The sequence below is a fragment of the Pleurodeles waltl genome, chromosome 7 (genome assembly GCF_031143425.1).
Source record: "Pleurodeles waltl isolate 20211129_DDA chromosome 7, aPleWal1.hap1.20221129, whole genome shotgun sequence".
Classification (NCBI taxonomy): Eukaryota; Metazoa; Chordata; class Amphibia; order Caudata; family Salamandridae; genus Pleurodeles; species Pleurodeles waltl.
This window is the reverse complement of record NC_090446.1, coordinates 1,103,102,329-1,103,129,936: the sequence shown is the minus strand read 5'-3', so window position 1 is coordinate 1,103,129,936 and position 27,608 is coordinate 1,103,102,329. Positions and strand designations below refer to the sequence as shown.

Sequence of the window (27,608 nt, the reverse complement as noted above, 5' to 3'; positions counted from 1 at the left end):
AGGGGCTGGCATACACCGTGTATAGGTCAGAAAGTGCCACCTTCTCATTATTACAGAGATGATAGAAATACCACCAGGGTGAGTCCCAAACATAAGTGATCAGACATACTCCTTGAAGAATGTGCAGTGGGTGTGTATAAGTCTAGAAACTGTAACCAAAGTGTACACCCTATACCCGAGCAAACCAACACGAGAATAAGATCAAAATCAATGCTCAATTCTGTCAATCTACTAGAGAAGTTAGAGTGATGAGTCCTTTTTTTTAATGTAAATCAGTCATGTGTGAGAAAGCTGAAATATAATGATGTATCATTAGGTTAATGTGTTTACAAAGAGTAACTGGTATGTAGTACATAAAGCTCACGGATCATGTAATCCATAGTGAGCCAAAAGAGTATAGATCTACCAACAAGAATCGAATATGAAGATCTTGCATAGCTACGTGTGTTTCAGATGTATGTCATTATAAATGGTCCAAAGACCGTCTCTTCCGTAATGTCCCCAATATGGGCGAGATCCAAACTTCCAAAGGTATACAGTATTAATAGTTGTTTATAAGACCATGACAAGTCCTACAAATCCAGAAACAAATGGAGAGGCTTGTCTACACCACTTACCATCATGTAAGAATACATTGTTCTCCAAAAACCAATTGCGTGAGATCTATAAGCACATTGGTATGTTCAAATAGAGTTGCTTCCCTGTAGGAAAGTGTGGCAGTCAACGTCTCCAGACCTTTTTCCAGAGGAAAGGATGTATACAGTAAGTTAACATCCAGACTAACAAATTTACAGTCATTTGTCCAATCAGCATCTTCTAATTGACATTATAGATCCCTAGTGTCTTGGATGTAGGCTGGTAAGCTACGTACTAGAGGTTGTAAGAAAGAGCCAGTGTATTCTGAACTGTGTTGTCGGTGACCCAATTCCAGAAATTATGGGTCTGCCAAGAGGAAAGGTACCTGGCTTTTGAACCTTGGGGAGTATATAGATACAAGGGGCATGTGGTGCCGGGATGTACATGTATTTATATTCGTAGTCCGAGATGAGGCCAAGTTTTTTCCAGTAGGAGAGTTTGCCCTCTATCAAACATGTGACCTCCAGTAATGGCTTACCAGTCAGGCGTATGTATGCTTTGATGTCCTCCAGTTGTCTATTAATTTCTGTCATGTAATCCAATCTATTCATCACCACCACATTGCCTCCTTTATCCGCTTTCCTGATCACAGTATTACTGTTCATGGCTAATCTCTTTAAAACTCGTTGTTCAGTGTGTCTAAGATTGTTTTTGTAAATACTCCCACATGGCCTCTGTTTGCCCTCCAGGTGGTAAAGGTCAGTACTAACTGCTTTGTAGAATACATCAATGTGATTGTCCGCAGATAGCTGGAATAAAGGCAGATTTGGGTCTAAATCCACTGCCTACCTCTAGATTAGGCTGGATGTCAAGGTGCTCTAGAATATCCTGTACTTTGGATACCGATGAGCTAGCACTGTCAAGAGATAATAACATTTGTATGTCTTCTATTTCCCTAATGGTTCTATTACGATTTGGAGTCACAATATTAATCCTGTTACTTTTGCTAGGTTTATCCATAAAGTATTTTTTTAGTTTGAGACAACATATAAATTTAAACAAATCCACATGTATGTCTGTAAAGTTAGGCCTAGAAAGAGGACAAAAACCTAAACCTTTGCTAAGTACCTATATTTCATCACAGGACAGTGCAGTGGTAGAGAGATTAATAACTTGTACAGCACTGCCATTGCTACTAGAGTTCACACCGGCATTCAGTGATACTATGGCACTTGTACTCATGTTCTCTGATTGTGTGAGACTGATCTTGTGGTCATACCTTCTCTTTTGCAACACAAAAGGATGATGGATGGAGTGTTGAAACTTTTCAAACACTCACCACCAGTCAAAGATCTGGGTTTAATCCATCATTCTTTTGCTCACCATGCCACCCCAGTTTGGACCCAGCGTATGCCAATCAGTCTTGACCCTGTTCCCCATGGGAAAAATCCAGCCCGAACTGCCAGGCCAGGTCCTCCCTGGACCGGAAACAAGCATCCTAGGACCGGTTTCAGGGTATCACCCTTAATCAGCTAGGCTAGCTTGAATCCAGTGGCACAGTGAGCAAGGGACCCACCTCTGGGTATACCCTTCCCACTTAGGTCTACTTTAGCAACATAAAAGGATGATGGACGGAGTGTTGAAACTTTTCACTCACCCCCAGTCACAGATCTGGGTTTAATCCATCGTTCTTTTGCTCCCCATGCCACCCCAGTTTGGACCGAGCCATATGCAAATCAGTCTTGACCCTGTTCCCCATGGGAACAGTCCAGCCCAAACTGCGAGCCCAGGTCTGTGACTGGGGGTGAGTGTTTGAAAAGTTTCAACACTCCGTCCATCATTTTATTTTGTGATTTTGCCTTGTGCATACCTTCTCTTTTGTCCATGTCTATTGTTCTCCTTCCCCCACCCCCTGTTGTTTTGTGTTTAAGTTTTGTTTGTTGTAATTTAGTTGTGTCCTATTCCTGTATCTTACTAGTTCCTCTAAAAAAGAAGAACATGCACCTCCCAAAGTTGAGCCCATATGTGAAGTACCCTCCACAGGTGGATCAGTTTCCACACTTGAAATATTGGAGACATCAGTTGTACTGCTAGAAGCAGATGTGTTAACATTGTTACTTTTGGGAGGTCTGGTCTGGGCGTCATTTCTGACATCATCACATTTTCAAGAAAAATTATAAACACGACCATTCCGATAGTCGTTTTCATCTCTCCTAAGTTTTTTGAGTTTCTAATCCTTGATGTACAGTTGATATGCATTTAGTACATCCTTTAGAATATTATAGTTTTATTATAGTTTCTGTCTGTTGCGTCTGGCAAATTCATATTTTTAATTTCTTGTTCTAGAACAACAATTTCTATCAGTAGCTTGTCCCTCTTCCTGTCTGCATGTCTGATAAGAATTGATCGTGACAATCGATGATGATTCAATTAAGTGTTCCCATTCACTTAACAAGTCCGGATCTAGGTCCTCAAAAGAATGGTGTAGGAAGCTGTCACTCTGTATGTTTTACTAAAAAGAAGTACACTGTGCTTGGAGTTCAGTGGGTCCTCAGTTGGTTGAAAGTGGCAAAAGTAGATAACACTAATGCTCTCTTTTGTGGTAGTGTGGGCGAGCATTTAGGATTATCAGAGGGTAGTGCTAAGCATTTGTTGTACTCACAGAGGCAATAAACGAGACACATATTCAAAGACTAAATCTGAGACCAATTTAGAAAAATAACACTTTTTATATATATTTTAAAACCAAGAACTTTTCAAAAGAGTAAGTACTGATTTGTGTTTAAAAGTTACAGGTAAGTAAAGAGATCAAACCTGTGTGCCTTTACACACAATGCAATCCTTTGGAGATAAAAAAGTTAATAATGCATAAAGGTAAGTACAGTTGGTTTTGGGGGTTCACCTTCAGGAATTAGAGATGTAAGGGCCCAAGGTCCAAAGTACAACCAGCAGTTCATCAGGATCTCCTCAAATTGCACTGGGAGCAGGGTGCTGGTGTGGTGTAGTTCCTCAGAGCCTGGGCCAGTCAGCTTTGGTGCAGAGTAGATAGGGTGGCTGGGTTCTGTGTGCAAAAGGGCCCTTAGCAGGTAGGTGACGTCTCTGAGCCCCTCCGATGGTTGGTCAATTTCTGAAGTGACCCACCTACCTTTTAGGGTTACTTAAGGGCTCACCCGAGGACGGGTCCTCAGATTCATCGAGCAAGACTTTACAAGGAGCTCTCTGCAAGACATCTTCTGCTCCTAGCCTCTGGAACTGCTGCTGGTCTGCTTTGAAATCAAACAAGTCTCCTTCTGGTGGGAAGTCTTCCATTGCAATATTGTTTCTCTGGATCCTGCAAGAACTTTGCAACATCCAAGGCTGTGCATCCTCCAGGGTCAGAAAGATTCTTTTTGCACCTGGAAGCACGAAGAAATCTCCCTTAGAGTGAAGGAGTCACTATGGGGAATATAGCAATAAACTGTTGGCCTGGTGCATTAATACCTTTTCCATCTCTAACACCATAACTTAAAGTTTAGACCCTAAAATAAATTCCCCTGTCATTTTGAGTTGATTCACCTTTTTTCAGCAAGAGGAGGTAGGTCTAGTCATGAAAAACCTTCCCAAACGTAAACCAGCAGTAGAAGATAGTGGTACCAAATCCTTGCCCAGGAGCTTAAAGCCGCTTTAGCACAGTCAAAGCCTCCACTAATGCAAAAAAGCCATTTGGTACATTGGAGATTTTTGTTTAAACTCCTCTCTATATTAACTCCTGTGGCTTTCATAATATTAAATGGGAGGGGTGTGACCAGCAGGATGACTGATCAGATGTGAAATTCACCAGTATTCTGTTTCCAGAGATTGCATCCTGATCCCCATGGTCAGGGACAAGTAGGGTGGTTTCTGATTCATGAGGTTCAAATATTGAAGTGTTGAAATTAGCCTCTGAAGAGGTTTGTGAGTAGAGCAGCCTTGCTGGAGATGCAATGATCATACTGCATACAAGATGGCGGCCCCCAGTCTGTAAGAATGATGGGAAATGAGAGCAGTAGTGGCACCTGCAGACTGAAGAAGCGAAGACCAAACCTGCAGTCTTGAAGGGGGATGATTGGAGACCTCACTCTCATGCCCTGACAACTAGAGAAGTCCAGTAAGGCTTTGGTATAGGATTCACATGGGGTTAAGTGCCGGGAATAGCAGCAGGCAGCAGCTCAAAGCCTTGTTGGGCTAGAATGACTAGGACGGACTACTGGCCCACAGGTGGCCTAAATCACTGATTCCTGCAAATAATCGAGAGAAAGAAAAAGGGCAATTCGTAGCATGCGTTGGCCGCCTTCTAGTGTTAGGCTGGGACTCTACAACTTTTTTCTTAAGGAGGCCTATTTGATAAAGACTTCTAGTTGCAGATTCCTTACCTTAGAATTTCCCCCAGGCGTCTGTCTGAATCCAGAGATTTCCTTGAGCAGAACCACTGCATGCTGTTTAGTGGGTCGACACCCTGTCCATTGTTGGCATCATAGTCGCTGGATATGATGTCATGGGTCGTATATAGATGCCACCCTGGCGCACTGACGTCAGTTCTTTTCCTTCTAGGCCAGCCTATGTGCAGATTCGAAGAAGAGCTACTATACAGTCACTTTTTGACTAGCCTTTTCAACTTTTTGATGAAGATTTTTGACTTTCTGGTGCATTGATGTCATCACAGAAGACCGGGTTCAAGCCCTACGACTCCTGTCTTTGGAGGATGTTCATGACAGGTCCAAACCTCGGGCCTCTCTGGTGTTTGGGGTGCAGCCACAATCCAAATTCATGCTCCGAGTCCCTGGCCATGAACCTGAAGGCTTTGTGAGAGCGGTCCCTAAAGCTTCTTGCGCCACTTGGCTCTGCATTGCTCCCAGCCTCGTTTGAGAGGAAGGTTCTGAAACCGTTGACGGAGCCAACACACTTTTCCATCCAATTTGAAATCTTCAGGACACTCGACTAACCACAAGAAGTCATCAAAGGAGGGAAAACGTTCTTCGACTTCACTCCGTCGGTCTGATGATGCGGGAAAATAGGCGTCATGGCTGTAAGCCCCCATCTTCGGAGCCTACTTCTGGGTCGTCTCTGCATGTCCCTAAGTTTCCGTAAGCCGGGGCCACCCCTGTCTAACTCTGCGAATTCTGTGAGGCCATATGCCTCATCTTTGGGCAGTCTGACCCTGCTGGAGCGCCTTTGGGACCTGCATGGTCGGAAAGGGCTCCCTCGGGTTCCGCTGCTTCAGCCTTTGCTCCAGAGGGCACCCGGGGATCTGTTTCAAGATCCACACCAGTGACAGTCATGCCACCGTGACCTTCCCTGACTACGGTGCAGACGTCGATGCTCCTAACGCCACCCAGGCCCGCTGTTGGCGTCGATCCCATACTTACTGCCAACTCTGACACAGAGCCGGACCAGAATTGCTCTACGCCGATTCTGACTTTGAAGGGGACCTTGCTCTTTAGGTTGGATAGTGACCCTTATTCTTATTGGTACGGGTAGGGTGATAGTATGGAGGGGTCGCTAGACCCTTTAGGATACCAGCTTGATGACCCCATGGACTGGGCTCGGGACCTGTGGGAAGCCAGCAGTGTAGACACCTCCCCTGACATGCTTTCTCTCCCACCCTTGGCTACGGAGGAGGGAGCGTCGTACTCAATGGTGGTGAGGAGAGCGATAGAGGTCCTGCACCTCAAGCTGCCTTCTGTGGCAATCAGGACCAACCTCCTGACTGAGGTGCTTCAGCCTGGGGCTTACTCTTCAGAACCCCTTCTGCCCTTCAATGAGGCAGTCACTGATGTCCTGCTGGGGACTTGGTCCAAGCCCACCACAGGGGCTCCTGTTAATTGGCCAATTGTCTGCTGCCATAGGCCTGCACCCAAGACCCAGTATTCCTGACCCAACATCCCACCGCTGAGAGCTTGGTTATCTAGGTCTCTACATCCCCAGGTGCATTCTCCTCCTCACCCCCGAAAGGGAATCGAAAAGACTAAACCAGCTCGGGAACAAAATGTTCTCTTCCTCCTTTCTGGCATTGTGGTTTGTGAATACTGCATTGCTTTTGAGGCTACACTCACATCCTTATTAGGACACTGTTGCGCAGGTGCTTCCACAGATCCCGAAGGAAGCCTAGGCCGTTCTCTTTTAGGCTGTTGCTGATGGGAGAGTCACAGCTAAATTCACGATACGATGTGGACTGGATATGACCGACTCACTGGGTAGATCGGTTGCATCGATGGTGGCCTTGAGGGGCCACGCTTGGTTGATGATGTCTGACTTTTTTGGGGATGTCCAAGCTGCGCTTATGGACATGCCCTTCGATGGCACCTGTCTCTTCGGAGACAAAGCAGACTTGATGATTGAGCGCTTTAAGGAGCCCAGGGCTATTGCTCGGTGCTTAGGCCTCACAGCTGCCCCTGGCCACCACAGTCTGCTTTTTGCACCTTTCGTAGGTACGGAAGGGATGCACAACCATGTCTCTTTACCTACAGTCACCGTGCCCCGCTTGGTGGTCAGCCTCTGTGTGGCCGGGGACGTGAGATCCAGTGTCCTCAAGGAACCAGCAATTGGCTCAGTTCACCACTCCTCCCACTGCAGCCTCCAAACCTTTCTAGTTTGAAACTTCCCCATCAGGGCCAGACGGAGGCAGGATTTGCCGTCACCTTCCCCTCTGTGAGTCCATAAAGTCAGACAGGTGAGTTTTGCAAATTGTCTTAATGGGCTACTCCCTCCCCTTCTAGACTACCCCTCCCTCCATCCACGCCACCATCCTACGATCGGATAACAGAGGATCACCTGGCACTTCTCCACAAGGGGGATACAGCTCTCTTGGCCAAGGGAGCCATAGCAGGGTCCCTGTGCCAGAAGTGGGTCGTGCTTGTTATTCCCACTACTTTCTGGTGCCCAAAAAAGGACAACGGACTCCACCTGCTCCTAGACCTCCTGCCTGTCAATCTCTTCCTCAAAAAGAAGTTCAAAATGCTCACTCTAGCTCAGGTCTTAGCTGCTCTGGGGACACAGTACCTGATGGTTGTGTTGGATTTGCAGGACGCCTATCTCCACATTCCTGTTCTGCTGGCCCACAGACGTTAACTATGAATCGTTGTTGGTCACAAGCACTTTCAGTTTACTGTGCTCCCCTTTTGGCCTTACCAGTGCCCCTCGGGTGCTCACGAAAGTGGTGGTAGTGGTTGCAGCTCATCTGCACAGGTTAGGGGTTCCAGTCTTCCCCTACCTCGATGACTAGCTGTTGAAGGCAGGCTCGCCCCAGGCTGTCGTTTCCCACCTCCAGGTTACAGCAGACCTCCAGCATCCGCTGATGTTCACTATAAACATGCTGAAGTCACACCTAGCTCCCTGTCAGACACTTCCTTTCATCTGAGCTGTTCTGGACAGTGCAGTGTAGGCCTATCCTCTCAAGTGGTAAGTCCAGGATATTCAGGCTATGATACCAATGTTTCAGCCTCTGTCCTGGATTTCAGCTAGAATGACTCAGAGGCTACTGGGCCTCATGGCCTCCTGCATTTTGCTGGTGACACATGCCAGATGGCATATACGGGTTCTGTAGTGGGACCTGAAGTGGGCGCAGCATCAGGGAAATATCTTCTACATGATTCAGATCTCGGAAGGAACTGTGCAAGATTTGCAGTGATGGCTTTTGAACTGTGATTGGGTCAGAGGCAGATCCCTTTTTCTTCCCCAACTAGATCTTTCAGTAGTGACAGATGAGTCACTCCTGGGATGGGACCCTTTGTCAGGAGGCTCTGCGCCTCTGGACATAGCTGGAACATTAGGGCATATATTAGGTGGTTCAACATCTGGCCGCCTCTCTGAATGCCAGATTGGACATACTTAGCTGCCAATGCCTGGTTGGTCATGAATGGTATCTCTATCCTGAGGTGGTGCAAGGTCTCTTTTAGCAGTGGGGAGAGCCTTGGTTAGATCTGTTCCCCTCTGCACAGAATGCACAATGTCAGCTGTTTTTCGCGTTGGAGTTTCCAAGGTGGCACTCACTCAGCACGCTTTTCATCTCGAGTGGAACTCAGGCCTCCTTTCCTCCAGTATCACTTCTACCCAGAGTTCTCAAGAAGATCAAGAACGACCAGGCCCAAGTAATTCTTGTGCCTCCAGACTGACCAGGAAGAGTGTGGTATCCCAAGCTCTTGCGCATGGCTACCAGTTCTCTAATCAGACTGCCACTCAGGAGGATCTTCTGTTGCAGCAGCAGCAGGGGACCATTCTCCACCAGAACCTGCCCGATCTCCGACTTCTTCCCCGGAGCTTTGACCTTCTGCCCGAAGCCTGTAATGTTATCTTGGCAGCCAGGCATCCCTCCACCAAAATGATGTACGCCTGCTGTTGGAACAAGTATGTGGCATGGTGTGCAGACCGGTCTGTTGAACCCCTCTCTGCCCCTCTTTTGGAGGTCCTTTTGCTTGTTCTTTCTCTAGCCCAGCAGAGCTCTGATCTGGGCACCCTCAAGAGTTATTTTTCTGCCATCTTGGCTTTCGTAGATTACTTGACCAACCCTCTTTGTTTAAATCTCCTATTGTTGGTAGATTTCTGAAGGTTCTTAACCATATGTTTCCTTCTTCTCAGTTCATAATGCCTCAATGGGATTTGAACTTGGTGATGTTTGCTCCTATAGAGCCACTTCATACCTGTCCACTTTGGCTTCTTACTTTAAAGACAGCCTTCCAAGTCGCCATCACTTCTGCTAGCAGAGTGAGTGAGCTGCAGGCCCCTTCCTCGAAGCCACCTTTCATTTCCATCCATCTTGACAAGGTGGTGTTTCGTACCAGGGCTTCCATTTTACCTAAAGTGGTCAGGTCACCCCCTTTTATGTAGGCTAATCCATCACCTTGCCTGCTTTTTATGCACCCCCACATCTTTCTATGGAAAAGGATAGACTCCACCGCCTGGACCCAGAAAGAACATTGGCATTCTATCTTGATCTTACTAAAGAGCTCCAGGTGGAGGATCAACTCTTTTGTGTGTTATGTTGGTGTGAAGAATGGTCGGGCAGTGCAGAAGAGAACCTCTCTAGATGGGTTGTTGTAGGAGGCTGCCCCAGTGTGTGGTGGACACCTATTGAGTTGCACCTTATACTGGGTCCAGGCAACCCTCATTAGATTGTGTTATAGTGTCTAGGTAGCCAGGGCTGTCTAGTGGTAGCTGTGGTGAGCTGCCAAGACATGTCTAGGAGGAGCGTGAAGCACTTGCAATACCACATTAGTCAGACAGTAACTTATCACACCTGAAAGGAACCACACAGTGTTGCAGAAATAAAGGTACTTTATTACAGGAACACCATACTAGATTACTAGTATCTAGAAGGCCCCCACTGACTAGGAGGGGAGAGAGTAAGTTACCTGGTCATCTTATAGGCTTACATGGGGAATCGTAAATGGAATATTGCAAAAACAGGACCAGGCTGGTGGATCCCATTGGTGGATTCTGGATGAAGAGGACCTGCAAAAGAAGGGGACAGAGTCCAGTCCGTGTAGGATGGCCTGGTGGGTCAGAAGGCAATGCCCACCTTTCTGTGGGTGAAGATCCGGGTCGACAGTGATGGAAGAAGCCCAGCTGCGGGGTCCAGGATCTGCAGAGGAGTCCCTCAAGTCACCTAGGAGCTGTCCCTCGTCGGTTGCCGAATTACAGACAGGTCAGTGGTCAGGATGACTGCCAGCAAGGAAATACAACTGGAGCTGTTGGAGATTTTCAGAGCTGAAGGGGACCGGCAAGGTCCTGGGGACTCGACCCTTAGAGGGTAGTCTGGGCTGACCCTGAGAAGATAGGAGAGCCAGCAGAAGCAGCCATAGACCCCACGAGCAACCCACTGACAGCAGGCACTGTAAGTTGCAGTGAGGCCCAGTCACCACACCGCTGGAGCAGGAGAAGAGAGACTGTCCTTGCAGAGGTGGGGTGCTGAGGGCCAGGGCTACTTGGAGCTTGAAGATCCCTCGGAGCAGGAGTGAACAATCCTTGGTGGCTACAACATTCACAGTGCACAGGGGTTCTGTCTTGGAGGAGAGGCAAGGGCTCACTTTCTCCCAAGTTGGACAGAAGGCAGAGAGAACCCCTCAGAACCACCACCTGTGCTGGAGAATGTTCGCAAGTCCAGAGGACAGCAGATCCCAGCAGCCGGACTTCGTGGCCTTAGGTGCCTGCAGATGCAGGTGAATGACTCCTTCACTCCAAGGAAGATTCCTTTTTGCTGCTTTGGTGCAGCTGAAGTGTTGCCAACCCCAGAGGATGCACAGCTGTAGAAATGTTGGAAATCACTCACAGGAGCCGCGTAAACAAAGTTTCAAGTAGAGGTCATCTCGGGGTTGCAGTCTTGATCAGTTCCTGTGAAGTCCTGCAGCGGTTCAGGTGGCCATTCGCAGAAGAGTTTGTTGCAGAGGACTCCTGGTAGAATCTTGGGCAACGAATCAGGGGACCCACCCTCAAAGGAGTCCCTAAAGAGCCCAAAAAGGGGCTTGATCACTCAGCAAGGTGACCACCTCTCAGAGTGGGGGTCACTGATGTCATCTATGCACCCTGACCAGTCAGATGCTCCCAGGGGCCTCTGCACATCTTGATTTCAAGATGGGCGAACCAAGTGGCCTCCTGGAGAACCTCTGTGCACCACCCTTAGGGTGGTGATGGACAGGAAAGTGATAATTACCCTTTTCTTTGTCCTGTTTTGCGCCAGAGCAGGGACATAGGGTCCCTGGGCTGGTGCAAACCGGATTATGCAAGAAGGGCACCAAGTATGCCCTTCAAAGCAAACTGGTAATGTTGGAAGGCTACCCCTCCCCAGCCCTACAATGCCTATTTCCAAAAGGAGAGGAGGTTGCACCTCCCTCCCACAGGAAATCCTTTGTTCTGCCTTCCCCTGCTTGAGCTGGTTAAGTAGCAGGATGGCAGAATCCTGCCTGAGGGGCTGGAGCGGTGTGGGCTGCTTGCAGACCCTGAAAGACTGATCAGACCAGTACTGGGGGGTCTTCTAAGGAGCCCCCATGGTGCATGGTATCATGCGTCCCATACTGGCATCAGTATTGGGGTATGATTCCGATATGTTTGATTCCAAACATGCCTAGGTTTGGAGTTCCCATTATGTAGGTGGACTACAGGTAGTGAGTGACCTATGTCCAGTACATAGCTAAAATAGCTTCCCCACATTTACAAAGTGCAGGGGATTTGAACTGGAGTTCATAGAGGCACCTGTGCAGAGGTAGAAATATTTGCAGAGGAAGAACAAGTCAGCAACGACTGTGAGGAAGATAGTGCTGAAAGTGGCATCTGGCTTCCTTTAGTGCAGTCTGCACTGCTTCGCATCTGATGACTCCATTCAAATAGAGGAGGAGGGCCAGAATGAGCAATCAGCTCCAGCTCTGGAACTCCTTGAGGGACCCACAACCACAGGATCAGAGCCCAGAGCGAAGACCACTCTAAGGATGGTGAGTAACCAGGTTCATCTGACCCCCATACACGCAACACTTACCCCACTGCCTTCCCACCACTGCTTTCGGGTCCCAAAGCCTACAGGTTCTCATCAACACCTAGAATGCACCTCAAAGTCGACAGGATGATACGTCAATGGATCCCAATTGGGTTCAAGGCCAAAATAGGAAGGGACCCATGGCCCTTGAAGACGAAGCAGCACTTGTGCCAAAAAAGTCATTAATTCCTGAACAGCCCTCAACACCTTCTAAGACATCAGCACAGCATGCCCCCTTAATGCTAGCTAAGCCATCGGAGTCTAGCAGACTTAAGTCATCAATGACACCCACACCATCAGCATCAATGTTGAAAAACACATTGGTGCTGCAGCCAACGTCAACGATCTCCTCTCAACAGGAGCATCATACAGATCAACCTTTCAAGGACATACTAAGGCATTTATGCAATATTAAAAAAGAAAATTCCCACATGGGCATCCCCGGTCCCTTCATGGAACCCAAATGTGGTGCTTACTAGACTAATATCTACACCTTTTGAACTTTTAGATTCCTGCCTGTTACTGTTCCTGTCAAGGTAGGTTGCTTTCCTGGTGGCTATCACACAAGAAATGAAATACCTGTACAATAGAAGAAACTTACCTTCAGGTTTTCCAGGATAAGGTGCTACCACAGACAAACCTTAAGTTTCTTCCAAAAGGTGTCTCAACTTTTCACTTTAATCAGACATGTTATCTACCTGTCTTTTTACCAAAACCTGAGACAATTGCAGAAAGAGCACTTCATACACACAGTGCTAAATTACCACTAATATTTTACATTGATAGAACGCTTTAAACCCTTTAGGAAAACACAAGTGTTCATTGCTTTCTCAAACCATGGAAGGGGAAATGCAATTTACAAAGTATGTATTGCATGATGGATAGTCAAAAGCATACAGCTATGTTACATTAAAGCCAAACTATCATTACCAGCAGTTCCAAGAGCACATCCTACCAGAAAGAAAGGTGCTTGGTTGGCCTTTCTATGTAACATTCCTGTAGCGGACGTTTGCAAGGCAGCTCCATGAACATATCACTACTTCAACTAAAGATTATTATGTGGATGTCCAAGCAAGACAGTAAGCTCTTATTAGTCAAACAGTCTAATGCACCCTGTCCCAGACATCTGCACCTTATGGTGCCTAAAGCCGCCATAAGAGGACAACTGCTTTACAGCCTATGCATAGCATGTGCATCTGCAGCCAACACATTTTGCAGATGAACTTTGTTACTTACCTTGTAAGCATCTGTTCGTAGCGTGTAGCACTGCAAATTTACATGCACCCTCACCACTCCCTGGCAGGTATTTTTTGGTGTCAGACTTCATGTACATGTTGTATATAGAAATATGTACATATATTATTAGCCTTACTCATATAATGCTTGATCTTTCCTATAACGAGCTGTCTCAACATCATATCAGCAATTTAACCTTTTTTGAGAAAAACAAGTTATAGAGTCCAAGCCCAACACTAGATGACAGCAGTTTACATAGCATGTGAATCTGCAGCAGTACACACTACAAATAGATGTTTACAAGGTAAGTAACATACTCCTCCCCCATACTAACATGAGGATTTATAAATAAGGCCCTGCTGGAGAGAGACACAAAAATAAAAAGTGAGACAGAAAGGTGGCAAATGAGAGCACAATTGGAGGCTGAGGCAAGCGGGAGTCATAGGGCTGAGAGCGGGCAAGTCGGAGAGGTTGACTGGAGCCCCTGGGCACCCAGAAGTGGGAGGCTTATTCTGAAGTTAGAGAAAGAGCTGTCCCATGTGTTGGGTGAGTCAGGCACTCATCCTATAAGAGGTTCTAGAGAATTGAGTGGTAAGGATTAATGCATAAGCTGTCAGGAGCTCTGATCACTGCATGAGATCATTGTTAGTTGGCAACTTGGCCCTTGGAATACAGTAGACTGCATGTGTAAGGTTGAATAAAGGAGGTCTCTAGTGCCCTGGCTTCGGCTACCCTCACAACCAACTATAATAGAGACGGGACTGCCACTCTCAGGTCCAGCTCTTGAGATTACTCCTTTCAAGTGAGCTTCTCACACAACAAAAAGTATTCATGGCAAAAGAAAAGGAGCTAAGACCAGCAAAACAAGGAAAAATTGACACATACACAAAGGCTTTACCATCTCCGTTAGAGACTTTGTCAACTGGCAAGAAATGAGGAGGTGTCAATGAGGATCCCCTGGCAATGGACAGAATACACCAATTGATATAGGTTTCCAGGGAAAAACTTCAACAAAAAATCAGAGAAGTTGGGTTAGAGGTGACATTGACACGACAAGAGCCCCAGAACATGGCCAAAAGAGTAAACAAACTGAAATGAGAATTTTTGCACTAGAGAACACAGTCTAGGACCTTACTGGTACAGTGAGTCACTTGCTGATGTCCATTAGGGACCGAACAAGGCAAGTAGAAGATGCTGAATGCCGCTCACAATAGAGAAATCTGATTCTTCAGATTCCTGGAAGGGTAGAATAATCGGAGCCGATAGACTTCATGAGAACCTGGTTCCTGTAGGCCCTGTGGTTTGAAAGGTTCCCCCCCCCCTGCTTTTTGATTGAAAACTCTCGCCAGACATTGGCTAACATTCATCTACCGGGGCACTTCAGAGGATTGTAATAGCTTGATTTCTCAAGTATCAGGATAGAGACCTCATTCTCCAGGAGACTTGCATGAAATGGGAGATACTGCTTGACTTACTAAAAATTACTGGTGTCCCCAGATTACACATACTTGGTGCAGAAGCAATAGAAAACCTATGAACCAGTAAAGCAAAAACTAAGGGCATGTGGCCTAACACAGCTAAGCTGAAGGTAATAGTCCAGAACATAACTTTATTCTTTGAAACGCCAGAAGAAACCTGGACATGGCTCTCTGAAAGACCGCAGTTGCGGTCAGACAGTGCTTTCAATGGGTGCAAGACGTTGCTTTATCTTTATCTGTGTAGTCCCAGGAAATGTAGATCTCATCTGGGGAAAAAGAGGGGGCTGGGGCAGTCACCCCACCATGCACTATGACACAACAGCTCCCAAAACAGAGGATACTCCATCTGGGAAGGAGTTGACACAATTGGACCCAAGGGAACATATGCAATCCATGGAGGAAAGTGAAAAGACACTGTATTAGACTGCAGGCTACTGCCAGTATAATGAGAGCAAGACCAGGCCTGACCCAAATAAAAAAAATAGGTCAAACGTCATGCTTTCATGAATGGTAACTCAATCAAAAAGTAATCAAAGATCTGCAAGCTTTGGGCAACACCAAAAATAGATCTGTTCACAACCACCAAGAAACGCAAAATGCCAAAACATTGCATCCAGAGAGCCATGCCACCAATCCACAGGGAATGCTCTGTCGATAGACTGGTCAGGGATATTTGCATATGCTTTTCCCAGATTCCACTGATACACAGAGTGATCAACAAATGCAAAAGAAGCAAACTGACTTTAATACTAATAGTTTCTCAGTGGGCGGGGCAGTCATGGTTTTCAAAGCTGATAGAAATAACACAAGGGAACGTTCTAAACACAGACACAAAAAGACCTGCTGTCAATGGGAAAAGGAAGGGTACTACTCCCAGAACCAGGGTCCTTGAGCCTGGCTGCCTGGCGGCTTGGCTCCTGAAGACTACCAGAGAAAATAGTGGCTGTTCTTAGAGAAGCAAGAAAGCCAACATCGAGGAAGTGCTACATTTCCTAATGGAAGAGATCCTACTTATGGTATCTTAAAAGGGGCTTGTTAAGGAAAAACACAGTGTTAAAATACCTAACACACCTACTTGACTGCAAACTAACATATGCATCTTTGAAAGTACAGTTAACTGCAATAGTGGCCTGCGCAAGAGGTCACATAGGAAGAAGCTTCTTCACAGCTCAGGTAATAAAACAGATCTTAGAAGGGGCAAAGAGAATTGCCCCACCAAGGAAGGTACCTGCACCCACATGGAATATAAATAAATGTGGTACTGACTCAGTTAATGAAGGCGCCCTTTGAGCCTTTACACAAAGCCACATTAAAGATGCTCATGCTAAAGTCAGCATTTCTGGTGGCCATAGCATCACTTCGCAAAGTGAGTGAAATACAAGCACTCACAATCCAAGAACCATATTTACAGGTTCCCAAAGACAGAATTGTCATGAGGACTGATACACAGTTTTTACCCAAAATAGTTTTACACTTCCACATAAATCGACCAATACAAATGCCAGGTTTTTTCCAAAACGCGAAAAATCAAGCAGATAGTGTCTTACACATGCTGGACGCAAGATGCACTTTAAACTACTACATGGAAAAAACAAAGACAATAAGGAAGACAGACCAACTATTTATCTCCTTTGGAGCCAACAGTATGGGAAAAACGGTAGCTAAGGGTGCATTTGCTAGATGGATCACGCAAACTTCTAAACGTTGCCATACAAGGGTAGGTAAGAAAGTAAACTGAAACCTAAAGGCACACTCAACAAGGGAAAAAAAAGGAGCAACCATTGCCCTTTTGGCAAATATAGCGCTACAAGTTATGTGTATGGCAGAATCGTAGTCATCGTTGCACAGGTTCACAAAACACTACTGTATAGAGGTTCAAGTGAGCCAGGAAGCTCAAGTGGGACAAAAGGTATTAAAAAATCCGTTTACAAATTTAGGTCCCTCTTTATCGCAAACCTCTGCAGCCCAATCACAGCAAACCTTACAAAACCACAAAAGATTCATGCTGCAAAAAAAAAAAAAGTTGCTTACCTGTAGGTGTAGTTTTGCAGCTTGAAGAATTTTCTGGCCTCACAAGCAACCCACCCACCTCCACCAGGAAGTTGTAAGGAGAAAATTGAAAAAGTAAAAAAAATAAAAAATAAGATGATGAAGATGGCGACCTACAATGGGAACTTCTGGGGAAGGGCATACAACGTCACAGGAAGCCCCAAGTGGGGGATCATTAGATGCCGAGCTGAAAAAAAAAAAAAAAAAGCCAGAAATTGAAGCAGGACTACAGAAGAGTGTAGAATATCTGACCGAACTACTGGATAGCGGAATAATGCACAGCATGTGAATCCAGAAAATTATTTAAGCTGCAAAGCTATACCTACAGGTAAGCAACTATTTGTTGTGTTCAGCTAGAATGGTATTGAGGTCAGTCAGTGGGGATCTGCCTAGTCAGACATTACACTCTAGACCTCTGCAACATGGCTTGAAAGTCTGAGAGGGGTGTGGGCTTCTTTCACTCAACCCATTCAGATAGGCCAGGCTGCAAAAGAGTTTGTAGCTAGGGCTTCCCCAGTCATACCATGTCTGGGTGTGTGTGTGTGGACACACACACACACACACACACACACACCACACACCACACACCACACACACACACACCTTCAAACTGCTTTATTTGCTTATAGTGACATACAACCACCCTGTGAGAGGCAGAAACAGACATTTTCATCCAGATTGGCAGTCCATCACATCCAACAGATTGGTCTTTCAAATCATCCAGCAGGGTTATCCCCTTCCATTTCTCTCAGACTTAGCAGACCTTCCTCCCACATCAGAACGGCTTTGAGGAGCATATCTCCATCTTGCTACAGGAGGTGTAGTCCTTACTGACCAAACGTGCCTCTCAGGTAGATTTTGCCAGCCTAGAAAGTGGGAAGGGTTTTACTTCTGCTATTTACTGCCAAAGATGGATGGAGGCCTTCCTCCTAGTTTAGATCTTTGCCTTCTGAATGCCTCCCTGCGAAAGGACAAGTTCCAAATGGTCACGCAAGCCAAGTTCTGGCTGCCCTGGATCCAGGCGACTGAATGTTTGGCATGGACCTACAGGACACAAACCTTCACATGGCCTCCCTGCAGTCCCACAGACCTCACCTATGTTTCAATGTAGACCAGGAGCATTTTCAGTTTGCTGTGCTTACCAGGGCCTCAAGAGTGTTCATGAACATGATGGTGTGTTTGCCTCTCATCTTTGGATGTTGGGGTAACCAGTTTTCTCCTACCTCAACAATTAGATTTTTGGGAGACGGACTCCCTACTGTAAGTCATAGACCATGTTTACACGATAGTGAAGCTTCTTATATCTTTAGGTTTTTTGATCTATGAGCCAAAGTCTTACCTTACTCCTTCACAGAGGATTCCCTTAATAGGACCTGTTCTGAACATGGTGCAGTTCTGGTCCTTTCCTCCTTAGCAGTGAGTCCAGAACCTGCACAATTTACACCTCCATGTGCATAGATTTGAGTGTTGGTAGTTGCATGTCTTAAATCTGCCTTGTGAGGTTGAGGTGGTAATTCTCACATCCAAGCGCCCTTCTACAAAGCCTACTTATGTTGAGCATTTGGACAGATTTGTGGCCTGGTGAGGAGTCCACAACACAGACCCCTTGCAAGCCAGACTGTTGAATGTGTTATTGTTTCGTTGTGCCACTGGTATTGCAAGGTCTTGCACTGGGCACTATTAAATGTTGTTTTCTCTTCCTATCTGATGTTTAGCTTTTACCAAAACAGTTGTGCCTGTTTAAATCACCTCTTGTGATGCATTTTATAAAAGGTTGGACTCCTGTTTCCTCCCAAGCTGTTTGTGAGGCAACAGTGGAATCTTAATGTGCTCCTGATTTTCCTTATCTGTACCCTCTTTGAATCCATGTAGAGCTAATCGCTGTGTCTTCTCGCTCTTAAAATCTTTCTTATTTGGATGACTTCAGCGGATTGCATAATGGAGCTCAAAGCTCTAGCGATGTACCACCCTACACCACCTTTTCCCAGGCAAGCAGATGCTGATGACTAAGATGGCCTTTTTGTTGAAAGTCATTACTCCCTTTCATGTTGGGCAATCTCTCATCTTCCCAATGTTCTGAGCTACATCCCACCCATCGAAAGAAGAGAGACTCTATTTACTGTATACCAAGAGAGTTTTAAATGTTCATATTACTCAAACAACAGACTTTTGAGTGAATGATCAACTCTGTGGCATTCTCCACAGAAAATAAAGGCAAACCAGTACAGCAAATTATAGTTCTCAGCATAAAGATCTGCTACACACTAGCCAAAAAGCACCCTCAAGAAGGATTAAAGGCCCATTTCACCAGAGCCAAGGCTGCTTCCTCTGCATTGTCATGCCTAGTCCTTTTTTTTTATGTCTGTCAGGCAATGACATGGTCTTCAGTGCACACAATACTACTAATTTGACAGCTGTGTCCAGTGGAAGAGGCATGTTGCCCATTTGTTCCTGCAGGACTTTATCTGTGTCCTCAAGAGACCCTCCCATTTAAGTGGTTGTTCCTTGGTATCGAAAAGTGAGGAATCTGCGGTTAAAAGTATTCATCGGAAGAACTTATTATTCTTCTTGGCTAATGGTCTTTCTGGTCAATACACTTTATAACCACAGATTCTCCACTGCTCTCCCACCTCCCTGTACTGTGGGGTGGCCTCCTTTTATCATCTAAAAAGGTCCCAAATTAGAACTCTGTCTGGTACCTCTAATTGTCTGTGCTCCACAATAAACTGATGCCACCGCACCGGGATGTTGTTAATATGTAGTTCGGCTCCATCATTCCCTATGTAGAATGAAGCAAACTTGGAGCCTCATGGCACCACCTAGTGTCATGTGGGAGCATTGCTGTGAAAATGTCTGGAGCCTGTCTTGGGTTGGGGGAATATTCTAAAGCTAAGGAATTTGTTGTAAATAGAGTATCCACCAAAAAACACATTACTGAAAGTATGTACCTTGTTCTTTTCTCAAAATATGAGCTTATGAGGTGTGAAATTACAAATATTTTTGTCTCAAATACACACTTTTTGATTTTGCTATACTTAAGCAAACACTTTGTATTTAGCAGGCTGAGCTGCATACAGGGGAGCTACCAGTAGCTCATGAGCTACTAGTTGGAGAAGCCTGCTTAGACTTAATCAATGATGATGTCAACAAAATTATTTTACAGCCCTAGGAGAATAAACTGTGCCACCAACTGTGTAGAAGAGCATTTTTTTTAATCCTGTGTCCTAGCACTCTCATACTCTCAACCTATGAGGACTACTGCCTCATACTGGCAAGCATGAAACCACCTTAAATGCTGCTAAATAGTGTTTTGAGCCACACAAATCCAGTTTCAACTTGGTGTCTATTTTTCAGGAATGCCATTGGAGACTCCTGGGTGCCAGCCCAACTTTGGCCCAAACAATGCTGTTCTATTCCATGGAAAATGAGGGAAAGTTGTGTTTTTTGGGCATCTGTTTTGTGTTTGTATGGTATACTTTCCTAATTACCTTCTTGCGGGTGTGGTAGGGTGGTGCAACCCCATGCCAGAACGGGTCGCCTGCCAACATATTCACTTTCTAACCTGGTGTCTGCAGTGCTTTCTCTACTGTCTTACGAGGGCTAGTAGGTTTAGGGTAAACTCAACAATCCTTTTCCCAGGCTAGCAAATAGACTGATAGGAGCCCAGGTGATGGGGAGGAATTACCCATGCCAGGGAGGAGGCACTCCCCATTAAAAGAACTGCCTGATGTTTAAAAGGTTCTCTGGCTCTTGGGTTGAGTAGCTGAAGGATAAATCTCCAGTTTGCCTCATGTGGGGGCAGAAAATGTTACTGTGTCCAAAGGTGAGTGGTGTGGTCAAATACTAGGACAGGCTGGTAATTTTTTCCCCTTAGTGTCTAGTGGACTTTCCTCAGACCTTACTACCTCTTTTGCTGACTTTTTTTTTTTAATCTTAGCCCGGGGGAAATCCTACAACGTTTCCAGTCCTGTATCGTGGATTACATTGCCTTTGGTGTCTTTTTCTGTTTCAGGGCCGATCCTTGCTGTGAGGAAACAATCAGCTCTTATGCTCACGTCAAACCAAGTGCATCCTCATAACAGAGGAAGCAGGCAATGATACAATGAGGTTAAAGCAGCTTGCGTCCTGTTCGTTTTTAGGGCTCTCTGTAGGCGAAACCTTCTTGTAGACAATTACAAAAATTTACCGTGGGCTTAGACTCTGCCCATTACTTACCATTGATTGGCTTTATTCTCTTTATCTTTCTCACTTCTGATTCAATGGCTTGCCTTTTGCATCTTGCGTTCATCTCTCCTCTGGAGTGTATCCTCTTTACCATCCTTTGGATGGGCTGACTTGTATTCTATCACAGCTCACATTAGGGAACTACTTTTTTTAAAAACAAATCATTCACCACTTCATAGTGGATGTATTTTATTCTGCTCTCTTTCTCTCGTGATGACCCGCCACTATCCAATGCCCTCCCACAAATACCCACCACCAGCACTCTGATGCTTACCATCATCTCCAGTTTTTCTGTAAAAGTGCAGGAAAATGCATACTTTTTCCAGATTATAACTAAAGAGCAGACTACAAGTTTTTTTTTTTTTTTTTTTTTAAATCGCCTGCATTCCACATATTGCACACAAATTCAGGCGTTGACAACCAAAGGTTTATATTGTACTGAGGGAAGGAATGGCTGCTGCTGTCACTCTGCTTGTATTTGAGGCTGATGGTGTAATTAATATCACTGAAAATGAGATGTCTCTTCTCCTGTAAGCTTATTAATCTTCTTTCTGATAGAGGCTCCTAACCACAGATTGCTAACCCTGTGAATTTTCCCAGGCCCCAGTCTGTATACAGAAGCTTTTTCTTAGCAACTACTGCATGCATGGGTAAGTGACATCGTGCAACTCTGCATCAGGTTCATCCTGCCCCAAATGTGGTATCAGAACCACTATATGCATGCCACCTCCACATGCTGATGTCAGTTCCTTTCTTTCTGCATCTTCTGATGAGGATTCTGAACTCGCTCCCTCAGATCTGTTAGGATTGACAACATTTCTTCTTCCAAACTTTATTCCACTATGCTAGGCCATGTCCGCATCTAAAGTAACAGGAATTAAGCCAAGCAAAGACTGCATCAAGCTGATGTCATTGACAGACCTTCACTCTCCAATGTTTGAGCTGCAAGCACGACTCAGTATTGTGCTGCAAAATGACCCACAAGGCCATCTGCCAAGCAAAACTACATCATGGACCATTGATTGAAGTGGAGAAAGTCTGAGTTGAAGTCGCAGACGTGCTCCTACTCCTTTGGCTAATCTGACCAGTCATCTTTGAAATTGAAGTCTTCATGCAAGTCCAAAAAACAAAGAAACATACAAAGTCACAAACAACTCCCCTCTGCCCACCCACTCCAGTCATTCGTAGCAGTTTTGCGACCTGGGTACCGCATGGTTGCAAACTTAGTCTCCATCTCAGGAACCAGTTGTGGCCCTCCTCCCACTTAGGCCCAACTTTCCTGGCCCTTTGGTGATGCTGCAACAAATTAAAGATTTCAGGAAGGCCAGGGACTGCAGTTTTGTTGCCTCCCTCTAGTGTGCCTTCGGGTCTTACAGATCTGAACTGGCCTCCAGTCGTTCTTCTTCCAGCAGGGCCATCCCCAAAGCCGACTGTAATAGTCAACCTCACCCTGAGATCCACTCTCACTCCAGGTCCAACTTCAACACCTATTACGATGCCACAGCCAACTTCGCAACTATATGAATTGCCTTTGGCACCAACATCAGTGCTGATGCCAGAGAGGATCCCTTTGTGCTTTCAAACTCGAGTGAAACCCAAAGAGATGTCATCTGACTCAGAGAATATCCTAGCTCTGACAATAAAAAAAATCTGCATCCTTTCCAGAATATGCTGATGACGATAATGACACCATTATTGTATAAGATGATGATTTTTTTTCCTGGATTTGCAGTTGGCTTGGAAACATCTCCAGACACCTGACTTCAGTCACCATTACCTACTGAAGCCACAGAAGTGTCTGCCTCCTTTATACACAACGATAAGGAGGGCAGCTGAAGTACTAGACTTGATGTTACTGACTACTGAAGTCAAGACTAATGTTCTTCATTCAGGGCAAACTAACCAAGAACAACTTTTTTCCTTTGATGAGACCTTCAAAGCTACCCATTTTGGCACATCGGCAAAACCGAAGCCTTGTCCTCCAGTCAGTAGGCAGATTGAAAGTGACATAGGCCTACCCATGAAACCTGCCTTCTTTGTCCAGCACCCTTCCCTTGATAGCCTTTACTAGCAAGATAAATCTCAATGAGTTTCCGACCACTCCACCAGACAGAGTTGAAGTGCATGGAGATGTTAGCCAAAGGGTTGTTCTTCTCGGTCATTCTTGCCCTCAGGTCTTCCAAAACCAACTGCCTCTTGGTGAGATACACTCACGGATTATGGAACATTGTGTCGGACATTTTACCCATGGTGCCCAAAGATGTCAGGCCAAACTTCCAGTGCCCTATTCAGGACAGGAAGGACTAGGTGAGGTAGTCTATAAGGTCGAGCCTGGACACTACTGACTGTCTCTCAGGAGACAAGGTGGACTCGGCCATCGAAGATTTCAAGAACAACAAAGCCACTGCACGCTCCCCTGGGCTTGCTTCTCTACAGTGACAGTTTGCCCAGCACCTTTGCCCCTTTTGAGTTTTCAGGCAGAGATACCAATTGAGACAATAATAGAACATTCCTCCTCAACAACAAACCTCCAATATCCTTTTGACGTAGCACACAATCATATGGTGAGATGTTGCATCATCTTACACCTCCAACGAATGGGTGCTGTGGGATACAGTTGCCCCCCGATATGCCACGCATACCACAGCACCTCCTGAGGGGCCACTTGTCCATAGTCAGAGGGAAAATTCAGGCTCTCTTGACCAGGTGATCCATAGAGAGAGCACTGGCAACAGAGATCAGGACGGACTGTTTTTCTCATTATTTTCTGGTGCCAAAAGAAGGATGGAGACCATCGCCGCATCCAAGATCGTTGCTTTCTGAACTTTTTTCTTTCAAGTTCAAAATGCTCACCCTGGCCAAGTTCTGAGTGCCCTCACTCCAGGAGACTGAATGCTGGTATTGGAGTTGGACACCTATTCTCACATCCATATCCTGCAGTCCTACAGATGCTACTTTCAGGTAGGCCAAGAGCACTTTGAGTTCTCAGTGCTTCCATTTGGCTGCCTTACCAGTGCACCTTGGATGTTCACAAAAGTAATGATTGTGGTTGTAGCCCTTCTATGGAGGTCAAGATTAACAGTCTTCTAATATCTCAATGACTGGTTGCAGAGTAGTTGTAAGCCACCTCCAGACGACTACTAGTAGACCTTAATGATTTTTCCATCAGTGTTCCAAAGCCACACCTTACTTCTTTATAACAGCTCCCCTTCACTTTGATATGGTGCGTTGCAAGCGCCCCCTCCGCCTCTGAGCCTTGAACATGCGTACTATGATCCCAGTCTTTCAACTGTTGCCCAGGTCTCATTGAGTTTGGCTCTTAAGCTTCTTGACCTCTTGTATCCTGCTTGTGGAGCACATCAGGTGGCAAATGAGGCTCTGTAGTGTAATCTGGAGTCTCAGTTGGCTCAGCACATTGGAAATTCTTCAGATTCTAGTAATTTGCGAGAGATATTTGGGAAAGATCTGCAGTGGCTGCTGCTTTGCACCATTGGTCAATTGGCAGATCCCTCTCTCTATCCCACCTAGAATTCATTGTCGTGCCAGATGTATTGTTGCTTAGTTGGGGAGGTCATCTGGGAGAGGTGGCGATCAGAGGACTCTGGTCTTTGGCAGAGACCTGTCTCCATATCAATTTGATAGAATTGCAGTCAGCATAGTGAGTATTCCAACACTAAGTCTTGAAGCTGAATCTAAACAGCCTACACCTCCTTGCATGAAGAATAATCAGTGACAGTTGATGGCTTTTAATCTTCCTCCCAAAGCAGTTAGTGTCATCGTGGTCGCCAAGTGTCCTTTCACCAAACTGTATATGTTGGACAATGGTAGAAGTTTGTTGTCTAGTGTCCCTCACATGTGTTTCAGCCTTTAGAGGCAAAGCTGTTTGGCATTTTATTGTCTTACCTCTCAGTAGTTCAGCAATGCTTTGTTGTAGAGACAGTTTAGGAATGCCTTTCATCCTATTCAGCATTCCTACTTTTGCCGATCAGCCATCTTGAAGGGGCTGTCCTGTTCCCAAAAGCAGCTTTTGTGATGCTGCAGCATTACCTAAATTTGATTTTCACTGACAAGATGAACTTTTGGGCTTAATGCATGGCTGTTCCCTATGTTTGCTATCCATAAAAACACTGTTCCTCAACACAATCCCCTCTGATTGGCAAGTGAGTGAACTCTAGGCGTTGTCAGCAACCATACACATCCTTTTTCCCTAATAAACTAGTTCTCCAGACAGAAGCAACTTTCTTGCCAAAGGTAGTCAAGCCCTTTCATCACTTAATTGCCTTTGAACATGTTGTTAGTGTTGTAATATGTGAGGTCATAAGCAGTGCGAGGTGGTGGCCCAAATTTTAGTTAGTCCAGTAAACTGTGGTGAATTTCAGTTTTTTTTTTTTTTTTCTTTTTTTTGTATACCATTGTATTTTAACTGACATTTCTTCCTAACTATAACATTTTTCAGTGACTACATGTATACACACTGTGTGTACACACAAAAATATATATGTGTACAAATTGTGCATAAATATGTGTTTAGAGGGGGAGACATTTTATTTGCCTAAAAGAAAACATTATTCAAAATATTGTTAAGCAGTATTGCTTCATAATTTTTCAAAATACTATTTTTCCAGATGGACAGTGGGATTTGACAAATTATCACCTTTTAGACTTGGGGCGCCCTCATCATTCGATAAGATGCATGGCAGTTGTGCATGATAAAGTCTGGTGTGGCTACAGGAACAAGATTTATATTGTGCAGCCAAAGGCCATGAAAATCGAGGCAAGTTTGTTTAATTTTTAGTTTTTAATGGCTGTCTTTTCCCACAATTGTTCTGTTAGTCAAACTATAGCAGATGTTTAAAAGTATTATTTGTAATATTTCACTGGATTTTCTGAGTTGCAAATTTGACAGATAAGCTAAATGAAGGAGTGTCCGGATCATTCGGCATGCTGAACTTTCAATAATAATAATCTTTATTTATTGTGTTATGCCTCAGTTTTGCTCTTGCTAATGCTTTGCAGTGCATGTTTTCTGTTGCCTAATTAAATGGTATGCTTATTCAAGTTAGACTTGTTGGCATTAGAAACATTTGGCACACAGGTAACCGATGTCAATGGCAAGTATTTAGTGCCAGATGTAAGCAGCACTGGTCACAATTTTAAACCATTATTTGTGCGACCAGTGTGCTATTTTGCGAACTGATCCATGTACCAAAGGTCAGTTCGCAAAATACTGATTCGTAGTGTGATTCACCTACCTTATGAATATTAAGGAGGTGCAAATTGCAGCCCACTGGGAATCGCAGCTATCACAGGTATGGTATCCTGCTGAGGTATGCAAATCCCCATGTCTGTGATGTATTTAGATAAAGCATTTTTAAGTGCAGCCCTTTTTCTTAAAGGAAAACGGGATGTGTAAAACAAAAAAGAAAAAGAATGTTACTAAGATTTTTTAGGAGTAGGCAGTGGTCCATGGGACCTGGAACCATTGCCTACTCTATGGGAAGGTGTCCTCTTGGTCACCCCTTACCACTACCTTTCAATAGTCATTAAAGTATTAATATTTTGCTACCCGATTTGGGATGCAAAACAACAATAGATACCAATCCGATTTAGTATTTGGAAGGAGTGCTCTAAAACACATCTCATCCAAATCGGTATTTGGTCACAAATCTAAAATGAGATTTGGTAGCGTGTTACAGAATCACAATTTGGGTTTCATACATATTATAAAACCCTTTAGATGCCGTAAACAGCCTGATTGTGTGAATCTGGCCTTCTGCAAATGCAAAAGCGCTTCATACATATGGCCCAAAGTTCCTTGAGCAGTCTAAATCTTTTTTTTCCCCGTCTTTATTTCAGCAACAATAATAGAAACATTCAAAGCAAATGTTCTTTTGAGCTACATAGAGCAGGAACGGGAACCGGAGAAGAAACCATAAAAGCATGAAAGCATGAAAGCATATAACTCTGGGCGAGGGGGGTGTACAAATCCTGCCCCTGGGCCCAGCACTCCCAGTCCGATAAATGTATCATTACAGAAAAGAAACAGGGGGAGAAGGTAGAGAGGGATGGGGAAGGGTGTGCAGGAGAAGGGAGACAGGGTGATGTAGAAGGTACCTAGGAGCCCCTAGACTGCCACCTAGCAGCCAGTGCGGGGTCAGCTAGAACGGCGGAGACAGTGGGGATGGCGGAAAAGACAGCAGCAAACACGACAGAGGTAACAACTGCCCTGGGCGCTGTACCCAGACCTTTGCCCACTCCATTACCTAAACCCCATCCTCACTTGGCTTGTCCTAGAGGAAGAGACCCAACCATGGAGGAAAACATCCAAATTATCATTGAGGGAGTCTGCGATCCATTTGTAAGACTCCCCTTTAAACATTTTTGTCAGACTTTTCGTATGCTAGGTTGCACATGCGGGGAGCGCCAGTGTCGTAATACACAGAGTTTAGCAGACGTCATAGCTGTGACCAGAATCCGGCACTCATGTCGGGAGAGCTGCGGTGCAGCGGACATAGCATGCAAGAGTACGGTAAGATGGGGAAGGGGAGAGGAGCAGTGTGGGCCAA

The 27,608-nt window shown here is 45.3% G+C and overlaps 1 protein-coding gene across 2 annotated transcripts in view; it reads left to right on the top strand.

Annotated features, from left to right (window-relative positions):
- Positions 1-27,608, top strand: part of SPAG9 (sperm associated antigen 9) — a 1,094,694-nt gene that overhangs the window by 752,103 nt on the left and 314,983 nt on the right. For both annotated transcript variants that reach the window (XM_069200034.1, XM_069200033.1), the window contains exon 24: positions 25,668-25,816. In XM_069200034.1, the coding sequence (XP_069056135.1) occupies positions 25,668-25,816 (149 nt within the window). The remainder of the gene's footprint in view (positions 1-25,667; positions 25,817-27,608) is intronic.